The 22,191-nt window shown below is 58.0% G+C and overlaps 1 protein-coding gene across 1 annotated transcript; it reads right to left on the minus strand.

The window, feature by feature from the left end:
- Nucleotides 1-7,113: 7,113 nt before the first annotated feature.
- On the minus strand, nucleotides 7,114-20,438 carry SLC27A4 (solute carrier family 27 member 4). Its single transcript, XM_060100619.1, has 13 exons — nucleotides 20,265-20,438; nucleotides 18,782-18,948; nucleotides 16,795-17,189; nucleotides 15,362-15,520; nucleotides 13,868-13,937; nucleotides 13,668-13,759; nucleotides 12,741-12,850; nucleotides 12,261-12,470; nucleotides 11,973-12,099; nucleotides 11,281-11,418; nucleotides 10,986-11,150; nucleotides 10,748-10,894; nucleotides 7,114-8,036 (listed from the first exon to the last, which is right to left on the minus strand). Exons 2-13 carry the CDS (start codon nucleotides 18,940-18,942, stop codon nucleotides 7,879-7,881), a joined length of 1,932 nt encoding a protein of 643 aa, XP_059956602.1. The 5' UTR covers nucleotides 18,943-18,948; nucleotides 20,265-20,438; the 3' UTR covers nucleotides 7,114-7,878.
- Nucleotides 20,439-22,191: the final 1,753 nt, after the last annotated feature.

The raw sequence follows: 22,191 nt of genomic DNA on the forward strand, positions 1-22,191 counted from the left end.
GTTCTCTTCAGTCCGCACACCGCTTGGACGAGCCCGTCCACTCGTCTTGAATTATAAGTGACCCCCAAGTCTTTATTTCCGGCCCAGAAATCTATCTCCTGAGCCATCGACTCGCAGTCCAACCGCCCTGTCGATTTGGACTGCACTCATTCAACAGATATTTATTGCACGTCCTCCGTGTGCCTGGCATTTTGGTTCGTGCTAATGGATGCGGAGGTGAACGGGATAGGCAAGGTTCCAGCCCTTAGGGCACTCACAGTCTAGTGGGGGAAACTAATCAAATAAACATAAGAGTCATGCTAATAAATGTAAAATCTCAAACTGAAAAATGATCTGGAATTGTAAGAACTTCAAAAAGAAAATGGACTGGACTGGACTTGGCCTGAGCGCTAAAGCCTAGTAGAGCTAACTAGGTGGACGTGAGGGGAGAAAAACCTCTGGGAGCATTCCAGCGAGAACAGACGGTGCAAAGACTCTGGGTGGGAGAACGTGCTGGAACACCAAGAGAAGGTGGAAATTGGGGAGCAGAGGGCCTGGTAAGAGATGAGGCTAGAAAGGTGGGCAGGGGCCAAATCATGCCTTGCGAGCCAGGTAAGAATTTCAGTCTCTATTCTAAAAGCAATGGTAGACCTTGGAAGGATTTTGGTGTGTGTGTGACATTATTAGAACTGTGTTTTAAAATATCCTTCCTGGGACTTCCCTGGTGGTCCAGTGGTTAAGACACTGTGCTACCACTACAGGGGGTGCGGTTTCAATCCCTGGTCAGGAAATGAAGATCCTGCATACTGTGAGGCGTGGCATATAAATAAATACAAACATACATAAACATATTAAAAAACATCCGGGCTTCGCTGGTGGCGCAGTGGTTAAGAATCCGCCTGTCAATGCAGGGGACATTGGTTCGAGCCCTGGTCTGAGATCCCACATGTGTCAGAGCAACTAAGCCCGTATGCCACAACTACTGAGCCCACGTGCCACAACTACTGAAGCCCGCACACCTAGAGCCCGTGCTCCACAACAAGAGAAGCCACCGCAATGAGAAGCCCACGCACCGCAACGAACAGTAGCCCCCACTCACCACAACTAGAGAAAGACCGCTTGCAGCAACTAAAATGAATAAATAAACAAACAAATAAATAAATAAATTTATTTTTAAAAAAACAAACAAAACTTCCTGCCTGCAGTGTGGAGAACGTTTGGGGGGAACAGGGAAGGAGATAGGGTGACCACTGCAGCCTGTTACAAAAGCCCAGGGAACAAAAGGGGTGAAGTGGATCTCCCAGGGCATCTAAACCACACTTCCAAAATCGAACCCAGCATTAGTAGAGAAGGTGGGGTAGCCTGGTGGTTAAGGGTGGATATAGGGATGTAGTCATCGCTAAGAGCTGGGAGTTCAACTGCCGGGTTTACGTCCAGGTCCCACCACTTCCTGCTGTGTCTTTGGTTAAGTCCCTAACGTCTTTGTGTCTCAGTTTCCTCATCTGTAAAATGAAGACAGTAGCAGCCCCCATAGGGTTGTAGTCAGAACTAAGTGAGCTCTTGGCACAGTGCCTCGCATCCTAAAACAGGCTCCCCGTGTTCCCCATCTCCAGGATACCCCTGCCATCCACGGAAACACCCCAGCAAGACACCTTGGACATTGTTCTTAATTCTCTTCCACACCCAGACAGTCACCACGTTTGGACTCGTCTCCTTGCTAAGCTGATTTTGCAACCCCACGTTCTTCCACCACCGCCACCGCCACCCCCATCACCTCTCACCTGCACCTGCTTCTCTGGCCTGCCTGCCTCCCACTCCCTCCCTCTGGCCTTGGCTTCCTTGTACAATTCGACTCCACAGACAGCCCCGAGCGCCTTCAGTGTATCAAGCACGGTTCCAGGTCACTGGCAAAATGAAGGCAAATGAGACACAGCCCTGGTCCTCGAAAAGCACAGAATCCTGTGGTAAATGGAAAGGCCCCAGTGGAAACTGTGGAACTCAGTTTCCCCAATCTGTAAGGAAGGTTTTGGGGCCAAATGATCTCTTAAGGTCTTTTCAGCAAAAATATTCTAGGGAATTCCCTGGCGGTCCAGTGGTTAGGACTCTGCACTTTCACTGCCAAGGGCCTGGGTTCGATCCCTGGTTGGGGAACTAAGATCTCACAAGCTGCACAGTGAGGCATTAAAAAATATATATACATACACACACACACACACACACACACACACACACACACACACACACACACACACACACACACACACACACACACACACACACACACACACACACACACACACACACACATTCTAAGATATTTCCACTGGCTCCTCCAAGGGCTGAGCTCTAGAAACCTTGCCTCATTCATCCTAGAGCCTTAGCTCATAATAAAGAGCTTCATACATTGTAGAGATCTGATAGGTGCTTGCTGAATGAGTTAATGAATGAATGCATGAGCGAACACATATCAATCCCCTGCTCAAAGCCATTTAATGTCTTCTCTGCTGACAAGGTAAAGGCCTCTGACTTTAGCCCACCTCTATGAGTTGAATATCCTCTAACCCTGTGAACCGCTGCCTCCTGAGGCTGGAATGGGAAAGCTAAGGAGCTTTTGAAAAGCTTCATCCATTTGACAAATATTCATTGAGCACCTATTAAGTGCCAGGTCCAATGCTGGTGCTGGGAACACAATGGTGAACAAAACCAAGGGGTCGGGCTTCCCTCATGGCGCAGTGGTTGAGAGTCCGCCTGCCAACGCGGGGGACACGGGTTCGTGCCCCGGTCTGGGAGGATCCCACATGCCACGGAGCGGCTGGGCCCGTGAGCTATGGCCGCTGGGCCTGCGCGTCCGGAGCTTGTGCTCCGCAACGGGGGAGGCCACAACGGTGAAAGGTCCGCGTATGGCCAAAAAACAAAACAAAACAAAACAAAAAAAATCAAGGGGTCCCTGCCTTCCTAGGGCTGATGTTTTGGAAAAGACACAGATGTGAAAATAGAGGACACAGTGCAATCAGTAGCATAAAGGGGGAACACGGGGGCCTGTGGGAGCTGCAGGAGGACCCTGTCCAGCCCTGGGGTTAGGCAAGCCTTGCCAGAGGAAGTCACATCGAAGCCCGAGTCCCAAGGAATTGTGGGAGGTGGAGGTGGGCAGGAGAGGGCATGTAGGGAGGCCAGAGGAGTGGGAACCCTTCCCACATTTCAACAGGCAGGGGGGCCTCCAGCTTCTCCTGGCAAAGCCCCAGAGACTGGGAGCTCACGTCTCGGTAAGTCGGCCCACTCTGAATGCCTGGCTCTCATTCTGAGAAAAGTCCTTTCTCCTGACCCCAAGCCTACCCTACTCAACCTCCTAATTAGTAACAATAACAGTTTAACATATTATACTCATTCAGCGAGTACTGACCCCCACCCCGCCTCTGCCAGGAGCTTCACATGCATGACCTGATTGATGCCTCACAGGGGCTACTATTAGTGCCATTTTTCAAATGTGAAAACTGAGGCCGAGAACCGGTGACTTGTTCACGGACCCCTACGTGTCAGGCCTCGACCCCAGGTTGTTGTGCCTTCAGGATCCCTGACCCTCACTGCGTCCTGTTGGGCTTGGCTCACCCAAATGCCTTCCCCTGGGATCCACGCAGAAGAGGGGCTTGGGCCCCAACCCCGTCCCTCCAGCAGGCTGGCTAGCCGGGCGTTGGCCTCCATCCCCTCTGAAGCTCCTAGGGAGACAATGGCGGGGTCTGCAGGGGAGACGAGGGCGCGGGGGCCCCCCTGCCCGCTGCCCTTTGTCTCCCCGCCTGCTCCCCTCGTGCGCCCCGGGAGGCTGGGAGGCGCCTCTTGCAGGCTTCCACCTCCCATTCTTGTGCTAATTGGGTGTCAAGCTGAGATCAGTGAGAAAGAAATCCGCCCCGGCTCGGGTTAAACTGCCGCCAAAGATGAGGGCTGAGCCCAGAATATCATTAGGCCGGGAGGAAGCAGGGCCCCCTCCTCCAGGGGAGGGGCTGGCCACGCATTCAGGCCCCTTTGAAAGTCACTCGGTCGCCCCTTCCCTTGCCGCCAGCGCCTCAATAGGCCCCTCAGAGGTATTTAACCTTCTTCCCAGGGATTGAAAGTGATACACCAAGCACTGGCCTGGGCAGCCACTCGCCTGTCTAAGGGTGGTAGGACCTCTGGGACGCTCAAGGCAGGCCCCTTCCAGCCTCCCCGGCCCAGCCTGCAGATGGGAACACTGAGGCTCTGGGAAGGGGGCTTGCATCCCAGCACTGCTATTCACAGGCCCTGTGGCCTGTGGAGAGACTTAGCTTCTCTGAGCCTCAGATTCCTCATCTCTGGAGTGGCGATAAAAACTGTAGCTGCTCTGTGTTACGGATTGAAGGAAATAACGCACATAAAGTGCCTGGCCTCACGTCCTGCACATAGGAAGTGCTCCACAGGTGGTGGCTGTCAGCAAGTCGAAGGAAATGGGTTTGGCCTGATACAAGGATTTCCTAGCTGAGCTCCCAGTCCTCCAGTGTGCAGGAAATGCCCACAAAGGATTCACTCTGCATACCTTGCCTCAACTCTCCCCCCAGCCCCACCGCTGAAGCCTCACTGCCCTTTCGTCTGCCCTCCTCGCCCTTCCCTGCCCTTCCCCTCCAGGCCTCTATGTTTTGTGGCTCCTCCTGTCTGGGCCATTCTTCCCTCTCCTATTCTTGGATGACTCTTCCGTGAAAAGCCTCTGTGACCGTGAAACACGACTTCCTCACCTCCCCCACACGCCGACCAGGGCTCTGGGTTAGGGTGCAGCTAAGCACACACCCTTTGCTTCTTGACTGGCTAGGCCCCTCTCCTCTGCCCCCAGAGTGGGCTCCCTGAGGGCAGATCTGACCATGCCCCGCCCCCCTGCACAGAGTAGGGCTTTAGCATCTTCTCCGTTGATGTACTTACACAGTGCTTTGTAAACTGTGAAGCGCTATGTAAATGTCAGGAAATGCCCAGTACACAGTAGCTATCCTTAACTTCACAAGCACCTATGGAACACCGACTGCAGGCCCGAGGGATGACTCACACAGCAGTGGTTTGGGATGACCAAAAGCAGACAGGAGAGCTGCAAGGCCCAGGGGCCCACCAGCCCCGTCCCTTCATGGAGGGGCTGGGGGCGGGTGCTGGTGCAGAAGTGGGAAACGGGCCTAGTCTGGGGTCTTAACACCTCAACACTGCTCCTTTTTTCTTTTAACTACCATGTACTGCGCAACTATCAGCAACAGACCCCGTGCTAAGAGACTTCCAAGCACGATCTCATTACACGTTCACAACTGTCCCGAGGTAGGGATTCCTAGACCACCATTTACGGGAGAGGAAACTGAGGCCTAGCCTGGCAAATGGACTTGAACTCAGGCCTGATTGGCTCCTGAGCAGGAGCTTTTAAACACCACTCCATACTGCCTCTGGGTGACTGTATTCAACCAGGGGTAAGGAACAGGGACCACTGGGGGGCTCCTTCCCGTCGGAGAGCAGTCATTGCTGAGGGTTAAAGACACAAAGCTTCACTGTCAGCCAAGTCCAGCCCCCTTGGGAGCCTGATCAAAGGCCCACCACAGAGTCCTCTGGGATGAGTACCGCTGGGGGTGAAGTGGGGACTTGCGCTCCCTCCTTCCACCTTCCCTTGGCGGAGCTCCGTAGGGGGGACTGGATTCTGCAGGACCCGTGCGCCCTCTGCTGGTCACACTAGGGCACTGCAGCCATGCCTGCCACTCCCAAACCCCACCCGCATCAGCCTCGCTCTCCAGGGGCCAAACTCCAGCGCTGCCTCCCTCTTCTCCCAAGAGTGGCACCAGACTCCACTATCTTTCAAAGGTGACTCCCCCAGGAGGCACCCCAGATTTCTCACCCTGGTCACCCACCACCCAGTCAGCTGCTGGCCTGGGGTGTGGCTCACAGTTGGCTCCATAAGCATGCGTGGAATGGAAGCTCATCTGGCTTTCCTGCTGCCTTCTGCACCAAGGCGGCAGCGGAGCAGCGGGAAGGGCAAGGGGCTGGGGCTGGCATTCCAGTCCCCACTACTTGCTGTGTGACCTCAGTCAAGCGACAGAGGGTGCTGAGGGTTAAATAGTGAAGATGGGGCCTCCCTGGTGGCGCAAGTGGTTGAGAGTCCGCCTGCCGATGCAGGGGATACGGGTTCGTGCCCCGGTCTGGGAGGATCCCATATGCCGCGGAGCGGCTGGGCCCGTGAGCCATGGCCGCTGAGCCTGCGCGTCCGGAGCCTGCGCGTCCGGAGCCTGTGCTCCGCAACGGGGGAGGCCACAACAGTGAGAGGCCCGCATACCGCAAAAAAAAAAAAAAAAAAAAAAAAAAAAAAAAAAAAATAGTGAAGATGACGCCCTGGGGCACACACGCTGCCTGCTGCCCTGGCTTGGGGTGGACCCCCTTTCCATTGGGCTGCGCACATTTCCAGCCTGTGTGCGACTCCAGGGTTGGGCCCTAGGGGACAGCTGGCCCTCGGCTGGCACTGCCGACATCTCTGCAAAGACTGCTCCAGGAAGCTTTCCTAGACTCTACCCAGCTGGTTAGGCAGCCCTGCTCTGCCTTGCACAGCACCCCTGCCAACCCCCTGGGAAAATGCACCCCTGGCAGAAGGAACAGCATGGGCAAGGGTCTGGAGATGGGACCCTGTGCTGGGTTAGGGTTTCCTCCCTCAACGGCTCTGAACAGCCCTTTCCTCATACTGGCTCCCTTTAGCTCTCTGAATCCTAACTGATCATTCCCTTGTCGCAGAGAAGACAAAGTCACTTGCCCAAGGCCACAAGCTCATTAAGTGACACAGCTGGTTTAGACCCTCAAGATCATGCTGTTAAAACACCCTGCCAGGGGCCTCCCTGGTGGTGCAAGTGGTTGAGAGTCCGCCTGCCGATGCAGGGGATACGGGTTCGTGCCCCGGTCTGGGAGGATCCCATATGCCGCGGAGCGGCTGGGCCCGTGAGCCATGGCCGCTGAGCCTGCGCGTCCGGAGCCTGCGCGTCCGGAGCCTGTGCTCCGCAACGGGGGAGGCCACAACAGTGAGAGGCCCGCATACCGCAAAAAAAAAAAAAAAAAAAAAAAAAAACACCCTGCCAGGCTCAGGTGGGAACTGCCCCCCATCTAAGATAACCTGCTATATCCCTCAGTCCAAATGAACGAATGAATGGAGGGAGTGAGTGAATGGGGCAGGACTTGGGGCCTGAGCAGGCTGGGGTGAGCTCAGGTGGCATGCACACAGGCAGGGGGAGGAAGGCAGAGTTTATTGGCCCCTGAGTGCCCCCCACCCCTTTCTCCTTTCATAGCCAGGCCAGGACGGAGATGGAGGAGGTGACAAGGACAGACCCACAAAGACGGAAAGGCCCCGCCTGAGGGACAGCCAGGCAGGCACCCAGAGAGGAGGATGAGAGGGGTGCCCCGTCCAGGCCGCCTGCTACAGGCAGGCACCGGCAGGGCTGAGGACGCTTGAGTGGCTCCAGGGCCTGGATCCTATTCGGGCACCTGATCAATGGCCACCCCTGCCCCCGCCCACTCTGCTGGCTTCCTGAGTCTGGGGGCTTCTGCCCTGGTCCCATCTACAAGCTGCCTGTTCTCTGGAGAGTGCTTGGTGACCGTCCACCTCCCCTGTCCTGCCCTAAGACATCATCCTGAGGGGCCCAGTCTCAGTCTCAGCCTGGGGCCCAGAGGCCCCCTGAAGACACAACATGGAGATGAGGCTTTCACAGAAAGCCTCGCGGGGAGGGGGAGGCAGCAGTGAGTCCCTTGGCAGTTTTGAGGGGTGGGGGCCGGCACCTCGGGGCTGTGAGGCCAGGCCCTTCTTGCTTTGGTCTGGCTTTGCCCAGGAGCCCTCTGGGGTGGGAGCTGGTGCTCTGGGTCCAGCATCCGGTGGCCCTCAGAGGGACTCGGGGCAAATCACAGCTTCTCCTCGCCTGCCTGGATGCGAGTGTAGGCCTCTTGGTCCAGAGGGACATAGCGGCCCTTCCGGACATCCAGGTAGAACAGTGGGTCTTTCACAACTGTTGGGTCAAAGCCCTCCTTCCGCAGGTCTGTCTTCTGTACCTTGAAGGTCCCTGAGGGAGAGAGAAGACAAGGGGGAAGAAAGGTCAGAGGGTGCAGGGCAGGGGCCCGAGCTCTCGGCACCCGCCCTCCCGCCAGGGTTGAGGAGGGCTGCAGAGGACACCGGAAAGGGGAGGCGTGGGAGGAGGGGCACAGCCCTCTACAGTTTGCAAAGGCTCCATCCATTACATTATGTATCACTCCTCAGAGCAGCCCCGGCAAAGGGGTAGGGGCCGAGTTACCCACCCTTTTGCAGACAGGGAAACGGAGACCCGAAGAGAAGCTATTCGTTCAGGGCCACATGCTGAGCGACAGCAGAGTGAGGACCAGAACGCAGGTCTTCCCTGATGGCTCCCTTTCATCTGAGCACCTCCCAGGTACAGACGTGATCTCATGCAATCTGCACATCAACCCCAGGGGCAGGTGCGCAACCATATTCTATGGATTCTAAGATGCACAAGATTTCAGATTTCAGCATCTCTGAAACAGCTCAATTAGTGTTTTTTCCCCTTAATAGTATGTAATATAAATTATGCTTCTTTCAATCAACGGTCTTAGCCCCTCTACAGATGAGAAGACTGATGCTCAGAGGCACATATCTCAGCCAACGTCACACTGCTCGTAAGCAGTGGAGCTGGGATTTGAACCCAGGTGTGATAGATGCCAGAAATGGCTACAGCTTCTCCCCAGGTACTCCTCTGCCACGTGGACTGGTCACTTCTCCCAGCAAGAGATGGAGTCTTTCTCAACGGCTACTTGAATCCAGACTTGCCTTACAACTGGCTCTGACTCAGAGAATGCGGAAGAGGCCATGTTGTGGGTGGTCTAGGCCTCAAGGGGCCTTGCAGCTTCCATCCCCACCCTCTCGGGGTGCCCTGAGACCAGTCTAGTCTCTGAAGGAGGAGAAACCACATGGAACAGAGCAGAACCACCCCAGGAAGGGCCGCTTAGACCGGCGCTAAGTGGGTAGTCACTGGCCATATGTGGCTATGCAAATTTAATTAAAATGAAACGAAATTTAAAATTCAGTTTCCGCGTCACACTGGTCCCATTTCAAGTGCTCAACAGCTGCCTGGGGCTGGTAGCTGCCATGATGGAGAGCGCAGAGCACAGAGAGAGCACGCTGCCATCACCACCGTTCTGTGGGCATCACTGCAGAGCTAACCAGCCGGAAGCCCCACGTGAGGGAGGCCCTCTTACACCCGATGGCACTATTTGACCCTCGATGGGGCCAACAGAAGAACACTCAGCTGAACTTAACCCCAAACTGCTGACCCACAAATTGTGAGCAAATAAAATGGCTGTTTTGAGCCCTAAGTAAGTTTGAGGGTGTTCTGCAGCAAAGCTTGTCTGAAGCCTGAGGTCTGACAGCAACCTGTCCCTCCTGGACACGAAGTCACAGCGGCTGCCCAGTCCTCAGGAAGCTCGCAGTCTTGGTCCTGAGCACAGTACCAGTGTCCGCGACCGACCCTCCCCAGAGCTTCAGGTGTGCCCAGGGGCCACGTTAGTCAGGGAAGGCCTTCCATCCAGGCAGGGCTGACACGATGACGCCCTGGGGGTGGCCGGGCTGAGCAGCCAGGGAGAGGTCGAGCAGTGGGGAAGCCAGGACAGGCAGCAAGGGCTGAGGAGAGTGGAGGGGAGGTCAGGGCATGAGCCTCAGAGCTTCCTGCCCAGAGAAGCTCCCGAGAGGGCCGACAGACAGAAGGATGGCACCACCCCGCCGTGTGCCGGTGGACCCACCGCTCGCCCCTTCCCCTGGGCCACCTGCAGCCTCCCCCAGCCTCCACACAGGACACGAATCTGACCAGGTCACTACCTTGCTCAAACACTTCTGTGGTTCCCTACTGCCCCCGGTATAGTCCAAGCCCACCTCCCCGGCCCACAAGGCCCCTGCCGCCCTCGCCATCCTGCCTCATGCCGCTGCCCACCCCTCACTGCTCCAGCTTCGGGGGCCTCCTTTCATTCCTCTAGCAGCCAAGCGCCTCCCTGCCTCAGGGACTCCGCAGTGGCTGTTCCCAGAGCCCGGAAGGCCTCCCACCCCCAAGAAGTCCTCCCTCCCTCCCTCTCTCTCTCAGGTCTCCGCTGAAGCTGCACCTCCTCAGGGGAGCCTCCCAGTCACCCCCAACCCCCTCATTCACTTTCCTGTCCGTTTGATCTGCATTCCATTCTTTTTTGTGTGTGTGTGGTACGTGGGCCTCTCACTGTTGTGGCCTCTCCCGTTGTGGAGCACAGGCTCCGGACGCGCAGGCTCAGCAGCCATGGCTCACGGGCCCAGCCGCTCCGCGGCATGTGGGATCTTCCCGGACCGGGGCACGAACCCGTGTCCCCTGCATCGGCAGGCGGACTCTCAACTACTGTGCCTCCAGGGAAGCCCTGCATTCCATTCTTTGTCTTTGGAATTCCTTATCCTGTGGCTGCCTCCCCTGCTGCTCTAGAAGCTCCCAGAAGGCACAGGTCCTGCCGGAATTTGTCACCTATACCCCCAGGGCCTAGCACAGTGCCTGGAGCAGACTAGACACTCAGTCGGTATTTGTCCCACTGAGAACGGATGCACCCTCTCTCCCTGAAGCCTGGGTCTGCTCACAGGTAGGTCAGGTTACCAACCACTTGGCAAGGCTGTGGGTGAAGGGAAAACGACAGGCACCCCGGCCTCTCAGAAGGACCCAGGAAGGGGCCTAGGCCTGGCACCTACGAGTTGGAGCTGGGGTCCGGGGTGGGGACAGACCTGTTTTGTGCAGCTCAGGCAGGAAGCGCAGGAAGATGGGGCGGGCGTACGGGGGCAGCTCCTTCTCCAGGAGCTGGGCTAAGCGCTCCAGGTCACAGCTGCTGGAGGGGCTGGCCACAGCGGCCATGCCGGCCCGGCCCTCAGTTCCTGGGGGTGGCAGAGTGGACAGTGAGCGGCTGGCGATGGCCCCTGCGGCCCCTCCGCACACATGCCCGGCACCTCCCGCCTCCCCGGGTACCTGGCACCTCGACGCCATACACGGCCACGTCGGCCATGGCCAGCAGGCGGCTGAGCGCGCCCTCCACCTCCGTGGTGGACACGTTCTCGCCTTTCCAGCGGAAGGTGTCCCCCGTGCGGTCCCGGAAGTACAGGTAGCCCAGCTCGTCCATTACCAGCACGTCACCTAGAGGGGAGCTGGGTGAGCTGGGGCCCGGCGGGTCCCGGGGAGGTGCTCTCGGAGGGTGGTGAAAGGCCCCTTCCTCCTCCCCCCTCCCCGAGGGGCGGCAAAGGCCTAGGGAGAGGTGCCCACCCACCGGTGAGGTAGGCCTGGTCCCCCTTCTTGAAGACATCCTTGGCGATCTTCTTGTTGTTGGCGCCCTGGTTGAGGTAGCCGTCGAAGCGCCGCAGGGGGTCCTGCTGGATGATGGTGCCCACCAGCTGGCCCGGCTCACCTGTGGGCAGGGGAGGCGGGGTCAGACCCGCCCTGGGGTCTGTTTCACACTAAGTGCGCCCTGCAGCTGTCCACAGAAATGCCCACTTCTCCCCACCCCACCCCGGGAGCCCCAAGGGCAGGGCGCATCTCGGTAAAGTCTGGTCACTGAACAGATGGATGGAAGGTCGAACAAACAAATGAAAGGGCGGTCAAGCCCTACGTGGAAGGCCTAACCAGAGCCAGCACTCGCCGGGCCCTGGCTCTGCTTAAAGAGCTTTACGTTCTGAACCACATGGACTCCTCAGGACAACCACGTGCAGGTGAGGGGCTCAGGCACAGAGCTGGGGGGCTGAGGCGGCCTGGGCCCAGGGTCCACGACATGGAAGTGCACGAATGGACTGGGTGGATGGGACGGTGACTGGATGCACGGATGAAGAAATAAATGCCTAGTAGCCCTGAGAGAAGAGCTGACTTCTGGCTGATGACCAGGATGGGGCTCCCTACCCACCGGCCCCATCTCCCTCCTGAGTCAGCCCCTCCCACTCTGACCCCAACTGCAACCCTAGGGTAGACCTGGCTGGCAGGGAAGGCAAATGCCATCAGGCCCCCGGATCAGCTCCATGGTGTCCTCGTTGACGCGAACCAGCCGGATGGGGTACACGAAAGCCAGGATGCGGCTGTTGAATCCACAGGCCCCCACCTGCAAAGGCCGAGACTCGGGCCCAGGTGTTCCCACCATGGGCCTGAAACTGGACAGTCTGGGGGCTGCGGGGGGCCTCCAGCACCCACACTCCCACACTGGAACTCTGCTCTCCCCTCTGCCACCCATGCCTTCTGTGGTCCATCCAACCTGGGCCGCACCTGGCCGTCGAAGTTGCCCAGGCTGCAGTTGCACTCAGTGGCCCCGTAAAACTCAGCCACCTGGGCGATGTGGAAGCGGCTACAAAAGTTGGTCCAGATGGACTGCCGGAGGCCGTTGCCGAGCGCCATGCGCACCCGGTGCTGGTTTTCCACCTCCCGGGGTGGCTGGTTCAGGAGGTAGCGGCAGAGTTCGCCGATGTACTGCACGATCTGGGGGTGGACCTGGCGTGAGTCTGGGCCCCTGAGGCTACTCTTACCTCACTGCCCCCCAGCCCCCCAAGCCCCTACCCCTACTACCCCAAGGGGCCGGCTCTGCAATCCCTTCCCTCTCTGGGCCTCAGTCTCCCCATCTGAACAATGGGAGTGCTGCCCCAAATAAATGCCTGGCTGCCCTCAGCTGTGAGACAGATGTCCCTGGGTAGACCTGGTGGGAGGGTCACGAGGGGACAGGGATGCACATCCCCTTCCCCTCTCACTCACTGTGCAGTTGTATTTGATACAATCGTCCCAGAAGCGGGAAGCTGAGAACTTCTTCCGGATCACCACCGTCATGCCATGGAGCAGGCACTGCCCAATTCCCACGATGTTTCCTGAAGGCAGAGGGGTGGGCCTCAGAGGTCAGGTAGACAGGAGACCCTTCCCTCCAGAGTCTCCTCTTATACAGCCCAACCTCCTCAAAGGCTCTTTCCCTTCCTCTCTCCTGTCCTGTCCCTCCAACACTAACTGGTCACATCCCTCTCGCCAGTCAGACACCTTCCATGGCTTCCCAGTGCCTATAGGATTAAGTATGCACTCCTTAGACTGTCCCGAGCCTCTGGAGCTGGCCCCAAGCTCCTGCTCCCATACCCGTAACGCTACTATTCAGCCAGGGGGCACTGAGCTAGCCCACCTAGCTTCTGCACCTCACATCTGCCTGCCTTGGGTGCACCTCCTCCAGGAAGCCTTCCAGGCCATCACTGGGCTCTTCCCTTGAATTGAGCTCCTGCTCCCTGCCTCTCCCCATACTCAATGCCATTTCTTGTATTAAGAGTCAGGGTAGGGTCCCATCATTCATCCTGCCCCAAACACACATACCCAAACCCTAAGCACCTTGAGGGCAGGAATTACATTTATTCCATCTCTGTCTTTCTAAAAGCTCCTAAGACCAAGCAGCTCCTAAGACTGTGCATACCTGTGGAAGTGACCTGAATGGTCAGACCAGCCCAGGTGCCCTGCGGGACACAGCCACACACACCACTTTTGCTGGTGTGGCCACTTTCATTCAGAGATCAATGCCCACGTCTGTATTTGAACCCAGATTTGACTCCAAAGCTCAAATGTTTCTACAGCAACATGCTGCCTGCCAAGAAGGGTGGGGCTTCCAAGACTCTGGGGGTGCTGGAGGTTGAATGGACAGGCCTGGGATACCTGCAGAGTGGTAGAGGGGGAGACAGTCGTAGACGATGTCGTCGGGCCGCATGCGGAAGCCGTAGTACACCAGGGCAGCCATGCGGTAATACCTGGGAGGGCAGAGGGCCAAGGGCTCTGTGGGCTGCTGGAAAGGAAGGAGGAGCGGCTCCGAGGCCCCACCATCCCCAGGCCTCGCCCCCAGGGCACCTTCCCCTTACCTGCTGTGCACCACGATGGCAGCTTTGGGCAGCCCTGTGGTGCCTGACGTGTAGATGTAGAAGAGCTTATCTGAAGAAAACAGACACAGGAACGGCCGTGAGAGGGGGCAGCACAGGGCTGGGCACAGAGTCAGGCAGGCGGACATCTGTAGGTGTACGTCACTCAACACCCACTCCCATCACACCTCCTCCAGGAAGCCTACACTGATGACCCCAGGCACCACTCTCTGCTCTAACGCCTGCCCTGCTTCCTTCAATGAACTTTTGCTGACCCCTCGCTCTGTGCCAGGCCCGAGGAGACATCAGTGATGCCTGGGTGGAGATGAGAGCCAAGTGGGACAGGAAGATGAGGACACGGGTATTTCCAATACTGAGCGCAGAGTGTTGGGAAGCACAGGGCCTGCCAAAGCCCAGCAGCAGCGCTTGACCCAGGCTCCAGGGAGGGGAGGTGGCGCCAGGGAGGGCTTCTCGGAGGTGATGCCTACTGTGTGGGGAGGGTTAGCTGCAGGAAGACAGGTGCAGAGGTAGCTTTTGCACCACTGACCATTTCTGTATTCCCCCACTGCCAGGACCAGGGATTGTCACGTTATGGTTTCTGTGTGAGGTCAGCCCCACCAGGCTGGAGGCTCCAGGAGGTCAGGAATGCCTCTGCACGTTATATAGTAACTATCTCACGTTCTCAGGGCGCATGCAGTATGTCAGCCCTAGGCTTGGCACCAGGCTCAACCAGCCAGAGTCCCACCCTCAAGGAGCTTTACAAAAGCGCCCAGCAGACCATATCCACACATGGCAGAGGTTAACGATAATGACGATGACAACCAGTTACTGAGCACTTCCGGTCATACCCTAGCTTTCCACTGGACCTTTTCCAACCCTCAAACACAGGTTCTGTTGCCATCCCCAATTTTATGGCTCTGGGAACCAAAGCTCAAAGGGCAGCTCAGGTGTTCAGGCTCATACAAGGGAAGCAGTAGAGCTGGGATATGAACTTGGCCCAGGCTCTGAACCCCCAGGCGATGCAGCAAGCCGTGGGCTCCAGAAGGCAGGCTGGAGTGGGCAGGAGGAGAGGTGAGAGGGTCTGGAAGGCTGCCTAGAAGTTGGGGGGAAGCAGCCCAGAGCAGGGAGGGGATCACAGACCAACAGGGGCCTGCACTGAACAGGTGGTGGGTGACTATGCAAAGGGTCTCGGCCCTGGTCCAAGCGCAGCCCGAACTCAGGCAAGGCAGGCTCCTGGGCTCGTGATCCTGCACATGTCAGGCATCAACGAAGGCTGTTGAAGAACTGCGTTTTGTGTGCCTGGCACTTTCACACACATCAGCTCATGCAGCCTTCGTAGTAAGCCCAGGATTACTGTCCTCATTTTCCCGGATGGAAAAGGGAGGTGACATGACTCACTCCAGGTCACACAGCAAGTTTACAGAAGAACCCAGGCCTTGAAGCCACTGCTCTGTCCCTGGCCATCTTAGAACCCCCCTGGGGGGGTGAGGGGCCCACCTACAAAGCCCTTGTTGGGGCGGCTGGGCAGGTGCTTAGGGGCATCTTCTAGCAGGGGGTCCAGGTGCTCCGTGCCGGTGGGCACTGCGCTGGCCTCCCAGGGACCGGTGCAGAAGAGGCTCACGGAGGGGTCCAGGCTGGCACAGATCTCAAGGACAGCTGTGGGGGAAACAAGGTAGATCAGCAAGGCAGGCCAGGACACCCCGTGTTCCCAGGACCTCTGCTTGTGCCGGGGCTGAGCATGTTGTCAGGGGAGTCTGGCTGGTAGGGCAGAGAGATGAGTGAAGCACCTGGGACCTCGTCGGAAGGAAGATGCTGAGAGGAGCAACGGCTCCCGTTAGCTGCTGGCTAACTAAGCTACGGGCTCTTTACATGCATGCTCCTGCTCACACACCCCAGGAAACAGGTACCGATAACAGCCCATTTTACAGATGAGAAAATTGAGGCTCTGAGAATGGGAGGGATTCACTCACAGCTAGAATGTGCTGGAGCTGGGACTCAAAGCCAGCTCTACCTCACACCAAGGCTTACTATGGCCCTACCCACTGTACTATGCTAGTCTACGGGGGACTGGTTAGGAGGGAGGAGTGGGGGGGTCAGAGGCTAGCAGCCCTCCAGTCTCTTCAGAGGGTGGGAACCTTCTCTCAGGCTCTCCTGTGCACTACACATGTCCAGATACTCACCCGCCCTGAGCGCAGGCCAGTCTGGCCCACTGGGCCACAACTCCTCTGGCTTCCTCTTGACCTGTCCAACCCTCTCCCCTCTCCCTGCTGCATCTTTCCTCCTCCCCTTTCAGCATCTTAAGGACCTCTCCTGCCCATTATTCCACAGTCACAGCAGCATGGGGAGAAAGAACAGGGACACCATGGTCAAGCCCAAGATCAAATCCCAGTTCTGTCACTTAACAGCTGTGTGGCTCTGGGTGAGTGCCTCACGCCACTCTGAACCTCGGTCTCCTCATCTGTAAAGCCAAGATGACAATCTCTACCTCGCCAGGCTTAGTGGAGATTAGAGCTGCTTCTGTAAAGCCCCAAACTCAGCACGTGGTCAGTTGCCCAACGCAGCAGCCAATAAACATAAGCTCTGCAGGAGAGCAGGGAACAGATTCTTGTTCCCATGTTATAGATGAGGCCTAGTTAGTCACAAGAACAGTTACCATTATGTCTGAGGGGTCACCTAGCATCGGCCACTTTGTTAATGCTTCAGGTGAAGTGTCTCCCTGAAAACAGCAGGAGGCAGGTGCTATGGTGAGGAGACTGAAGCACAGGGTCTCACTCGGGTCTCCAGCCTACCAGGGGCAGAGCCCAGGCCATCTGACTCCAGGGCTCATGCCCTTAACCGGTGAGCCACACAGACTCTCCCAGGGCTGGAGGGGGAGGGTTGTGGCGGTCCCGTGGGACTCCCTGCCTATCCCCTGCCCCTTCGGGGCTTACCTGGGGCCATCTCGCTGCCAAAGATGAGGGCCCGGGCCTGGGAGGAGGTCAGGCAGTGGCGCAGCGCGTCTCGCCGGAGGTTGGTGTTGATGAGCGCCGCCTCCACGCCCAGCTTGGCCATGCCCAGCCACAGGCCCACAAACTCATTGCGGTTCTCCATGAAGAGGGCGACCACGTCGCCCGAGGCCAGGCCCCGCGCCTGCAGGAAGTTGGCCACGCCGCTTGAGTAGTCATCCAGCTGGCAGAAGGTCCAGCGGGTGTCCGTGCCCTCGAAGATCAGGGCCGTCTTGTCCGGGTGGCGCTGGACTGTGGAGGCGAACAAGATGGGCACCGTGCACCGCTCCCGCAGGTAGCGTCGGACCTTGACCTTCACCTTCAGGAGCACTATGCCGCCGCTGGGTGTGGGGCGGGAGAGGGATGAGCAAGGGAGCTGTGACTGCTGGGCTTGGGAGTGGGGGTCCGGAGGCCCTGGTCTGATCACGAGTGACACCCCTTTCCCAGCACCTGTGTGCGGGGCAGCGATACACGCAGCGGCTCACTGATGCTGCACGATAACATTAGGGACCCCATAACAGCAGGGACCCGGGCGATTACTCCCTCCCCGGTTCAGAGGAGGAAACTGGTGCCAGGGTTTGCTCTGGGCTTTACGGGTGGAACGTGGCAGTCTGACATTTGAACCTCAGTCCTGCCCGGCTCCAGAGTTCAACTCCTAGTACCCTCTAAGCTCTGCTCTGAGTCTGCTGCTCTGCTGGGGACTTCCACGACTACAGGGCCCCAAGTCAAAGTCCAAACTCCTCCTCCTGGACCTCCTACACCCCCGTATCGTCCCTCTCCCCGTAACTGCCGCAGTGAAAAAGGACGAGTTTGCGATTTGTCCCGTCTCCCTCCCGGTGAGCCCAGCAAGGTCCGCCCTGTTCACCATATTGCCCCCAGGCGCTGCTCAGTGCCAGGCACAGGGTAGATGTTCAATAAGTGTTTGTGGAATCACTTGGCAACATCCTCCTTTCCTGCCCCACCCGTGCCACCTCTGACCCCTGAACCCTCCTGGCCCCCCAGCCTCTGTGCCTTTGCTGATGCCGTGCCCTCTGGCTGGAATCCCCTGCTCCCACTTCCTTGAGGTGACGCTCAAGTACAACTGCTTTTCCTCCAGGAGGCCTCCTCTGATTCCCGAGGGCCCGGGCCGGAAGCCATCTCCCTTTGTTCACGCTCCCACAGCTCTCTGCTGCGACCACCCTTCCCGCAGTGGCCACTCGAAACCTCCTTTTGCAATCAACTCAGATTGACAAACGCCGAGCCACCTGTTCTGGGTGTGGGTCAGGGTGCTGGGCACGGGGATACTACCGTGATTAAGACTGACAGGGTCTCTGCCCGCATGGCACTGCCAGTTTAGGGATTGACTGTGTCCCCTTCCGGTCTCCCTGACCAGTCGAAGCTTGGCACAGGTCTGGGGCGGCCTCATTCCCGTCCCCACCCCAGGCCCCAGAGTCAGCTCAGCGCTCTTCACAGAGAAGGTAGCAGCAGGTGTTTAATGGACCATCCCTGACTTTCTCTGGGAAGCAGGTTCTCCCTGACATGATTCAGGGCCTGCTCTAGAACTCAGTGCCCTCTCAGACTCATGCCAGCTGGAGGACAGGGCCTTCTCCACAGGGTTCTTCTTCATCCTCTCACAAGTTATATAGCATGTTCTTAGGACTCCTTACAGATGTCTCCTCAACACGTCCGGTGTTTGATGTATGTCCCAGGCCCCCAAGTCTGCCCCAGGCTAAAGAGCACCAAGTTAAGGAGATTCCCTGGGAGGAGACTGTGACCTTGGCAATGGAGGTACCACATACTATTGCAAGGGGAAGGGTGGGGAACAGAGACTGTTCCTTTGGGGCCTGGGTGCCCTGTGCTGGTAGAGACCATAGGGTCTGGCCTGGGGAGATTTGGGGGATTAGGAGCCCAGCATAGTGTAGGAAGCCCAGGAAGGGTTATACCAGGTACTCACAAGATATCACGCCTGATGGTCTTGATGAAGACTCGGACGAAGCGCCAGCCACCGGACCCCAGGTAGAGGAACAGCAGGGAGAACCCTACTTGGGTCCAGGGCAGCTTCAGCACAAGCTTGGAGAACAGCAGCAGCCCCACCAGAGATGCCCCAAGCAGCATTGTGGCCTGTGGGCACAGGGCAGTCAGTGGACCCAAATGCCTGGATCCCCTACCTCCTGGCTCGGGCAACCAGGCCACTATCATCTCAAAGGGTTAACCTGTAGTGAGGCCATATTGAGTAGGGTAGCTGAGGACTGGGTCCCTTTCCGGGGCTGTCGGGAAGGGTCAGGCTAGAGGCATGGGACTTGAGGTGAGGAGTTCCAGGGCTGAGAGTCAGAGGCTGGGTTCTAGCCCCTAAGTCCCATCTCTGCCTATGACTCTCTGAATGATCTTGGGCAAGTCTCTTTCCCTTCAGTCCTCAGTCTTCCCCTCTGTGCAATGGGTGTAATGAGAATTGCTCTCAGAGGCCCTTCCAACCAAAAGACAGTCCACTCTCCTGACATCCAGGATCCCAACCAAAATGCCTTGAAGCGGGTATTGACTTGAGTGCCTCGGGCTCGACTCCCCACCCAGAGACCTACAGAGTTTCTGTGGATGATCAGGCCAAGCCACAACACCCAAAGGGGCAGCTTCTTGAGAAGGGGCCCTGCTCAGTCCCTGCCCATAGGCCCAGGCAGTGCCATGCCTCTGTTGGCCCACAGAGGGCGATGGAGAAAACAGGTGAGAGCCTGGAGGTGCCTGAGAGGTGACCGCTCAGAGGGGAAAGGTGATTGAGGGAGAGGAAGAGGGGCTTGAAGTCACCCCCGCAAACACACTCAGCAAGCCACTCAGATGAATCTTAGGGGATTGGGGCTTAAGGGGAGAGGAACGGCTGGCAGGGCTGAGATTAGGACTCTTGGACTGTATTCCTGGTGCTCTACAGACTTGCTCAAGGGGCAGCAGATGGGACTGTTTTCCTTCAGGTTCCCCTATTCCTGGGGAGGGGCTGAAGGTCACGTTTATGAGGTAGCCTGAGATTCTCCAAGCCAGGACGAAGACATGGTTTGGACCACAGGGAACCCTTACACCATCTCCCCCTCCTCCACACGAAAAGCAAAAGCCGGGAGGGGGACCGAACCAGCGCCTCCAACTCCAATGCCAAGGGTCTCCAAGGTCCTCAGACCTCTGGACTCCCAGAGCCCGCCAGGGCAGAAGGCAAGGACCCGTCCCGGAAGGCTGGGGGATGGGACGAAGAGGGAACGGGATGCCCAGATCTCCCGGGCCCCGATCCCGGGTCACTGCGGACCGCCCTGACCCCCCAAAAAGCCAGGGTAGCAGAGCGCCCGGCAAGGAGACAGAGCAGCAGGGCGCGCCCCCCACCCCAGACCGGTACCGCCACCTCCCCCGGACTCGGCCGGGCACATTCTCCCGCCCGGGGACCCATTGTCCTAGCCTGTGCTCACCTGGTGTCGGCCCCGCCGCGGAGCACGCAGTCCAGATGCGGCCCGGCTGCTGTAGCAGAGTGGGGAGCGCGGGGAGCATCAGCCGCTCCTGGGCGCGCAGAGCCGAGTCTCAGCAGCGTTTCGCCGGCTCTGCGCCCTGCACGGCCCAGCAGCTCGGCCGGCCCCGCCCGCCCCGGCGCTCCTCCCTTGCCTGTCTCCCGCCCGCCTCCCGCCCGCCTCCCACAATCCAAACCTGCTGCGCCTGCCGGCAACGCCGCCTGCCGCGCCTTGCCCAGGGTGAGCACGCCGCAGAGCTGGCAACGCCGCGCAGCCTCCGCGAGCCCTACGCCGCCCGACCCAGCCCGTCCTACGCGCGACGGCCCCTGGCGGCGCCCCGCGCGGCACGCTGGGAGTTGTAGTCCGCGCTGCGCAGCCCCGCCGGGCAGCAGAGGCCGCCGGGGCCGTGAGGAGGCAGGTGGGCTCTGCCTGGATCCCGACCCCCAATACCTGGGCGTCCGGACATCGGGGAGAGCACCCCCACCGCACCGTTGACGGAGAATCTGGAGTCCGCGCCCGGACCCGAGCAGAGTTCAGCAAAGGCCCGGCGCCACACCTAGAAGAACGCTAAAAAGGCTGTTTCAGGCAGAGGTGAGTGGGGGGGGGGTGGGTGGGAAGAATCCAGCAACTGGCTCTGTGGCGCAATGGACTTCTAGCTGGCCTCGTGTGGTTATTCAAAGGTTCTGGGTTCGAGTCCCATCAGAGTCAAATCTTGACAGCTCCTCCTTCACTTCCATTTGGAAATTTTACGGCCTCCAGGGCCACAAGGTTCAGAAGACCCAAAGGCTCCTGCAGATCTCAGACTGGCACCTGTGCTTCTGGGACGGCAATAAACTTGGTGTAGGGATTGCTGCTTAGGAACCCTTTCCCATCCTTGGTATCTTGAAAGCAACCTGGCACACTTGGTGGTACAAAGGGCACGGATCTGGAGACCCGTACCTATCTTTGGCCTCTGAATGGTCTGGACCCTGAAGGCTCTGACCACGTTTGTCATGCCATCTGCCCAGCTCTGGGCCATCTGCCAACTTCCCACCCCCTGTGTCACTCTGGGCCTCTGAAAACTGGGTTCCTTGATAATCAAACATGTTGGGCATCCACAGTTGCCACTTGTCCTTAAATAGATTCCTTAATCCCTTACTCCAGTCAAAGTCCTTAAAAGTGAGGAAGGACAGTTTTCAGGGTATGTTTATAGGAATTAAAAATGAAAATTTGGGGCTTCCCTGGTGGCGCAGTGGTTAAGAATCCACCTGCCAATGCAGGGGACACGGGTTCGAGCTCTGGCCCGGGAAGATCCCATATGCCACGGAGCAACTAAGCCCGTGCGCCGCAACTACTGAGCCTGCGCTCTAGAGCCCGTGAGCCACAACTACTGAGCCCACGTGCCACAACTACTGAAGCCTGCGCACCTAGAGCCCGTGCTCCGCAACAAGAAGCCACGACAATAACAAGCCCGCATCCCACAACAGAGAGTATCCCCTGCTCACCGCAACTAGAGAAAGCCCACGCGCAGCAACGAAGACCCAACACAGCCAGAAAAACAAAAAAACAGCTCCTGCTTGGGCCCTTTCTTTGGGCACACCCCCACAGCAACCCTAGGAGGCGGGTGCTGTTTCATCCCCCTTTTACTTATGATTAAACAGGTCCAGAGAGGTGAAGGGACTTGCCCTAAGTCCCTCCACTAGAAAGCGGAGGAGGAGTGGGGAATTTGAATCCCAGTCTGCTCGACCTCAGACCAGACAAGGGACAAGCAGCGGAAGCTCAGGCTGGAGGGAACGTCTGCCCTCAGTGCTCGAAGGCCCAAGGCTGCCAGAGTCATGGGCAGCACAGGGCAAAGTCAGGAGAAGCAGACTCTTGACCTGATGGGAGCCTTTATTCAGACAGCAGAGACTCG

Source organism: Mesoplodon densirostris, chromosome 6 (assembly GCF_025265405.1).
Source record: "Mesoplodon densirostris isolate mMesDen1 chromosome 6, mMesDen1 primary haplotype, whole genome shotgun sequence".
Taxonomy (NCBI): domain Eukaryota; kingdom Metazoa; phylum Chordata; class Mammalia; order Artiodactyla; family Ziphiidae; genus Mesoplodon; species Mesoplodon densirostris.

Coding starts and splice junctions, on each gene's coding strand:
- SLC27A4 (XM_060100619.1), bottom strand. CDS start 18,942: ATGCTGCTTGGGGCATCTCTGGTGGGGCTGCTGCTGTTCTCCAAGCTT. Junction 15,521..16,794: donor TGGCAGCGAGATGGCCCCAG/GTAAGCCCCGAA, acceptor TTTCCCCCACAG/CTGTCCTTGAGATCTGTGCC. Junction 8,037..10,747: donor GCCTGAGCTGCACAAAACAG/GTCTGTCCCCAC, acceptor TCTCTCCCTCAG/GGACCTTCAAGGTACAGAAG.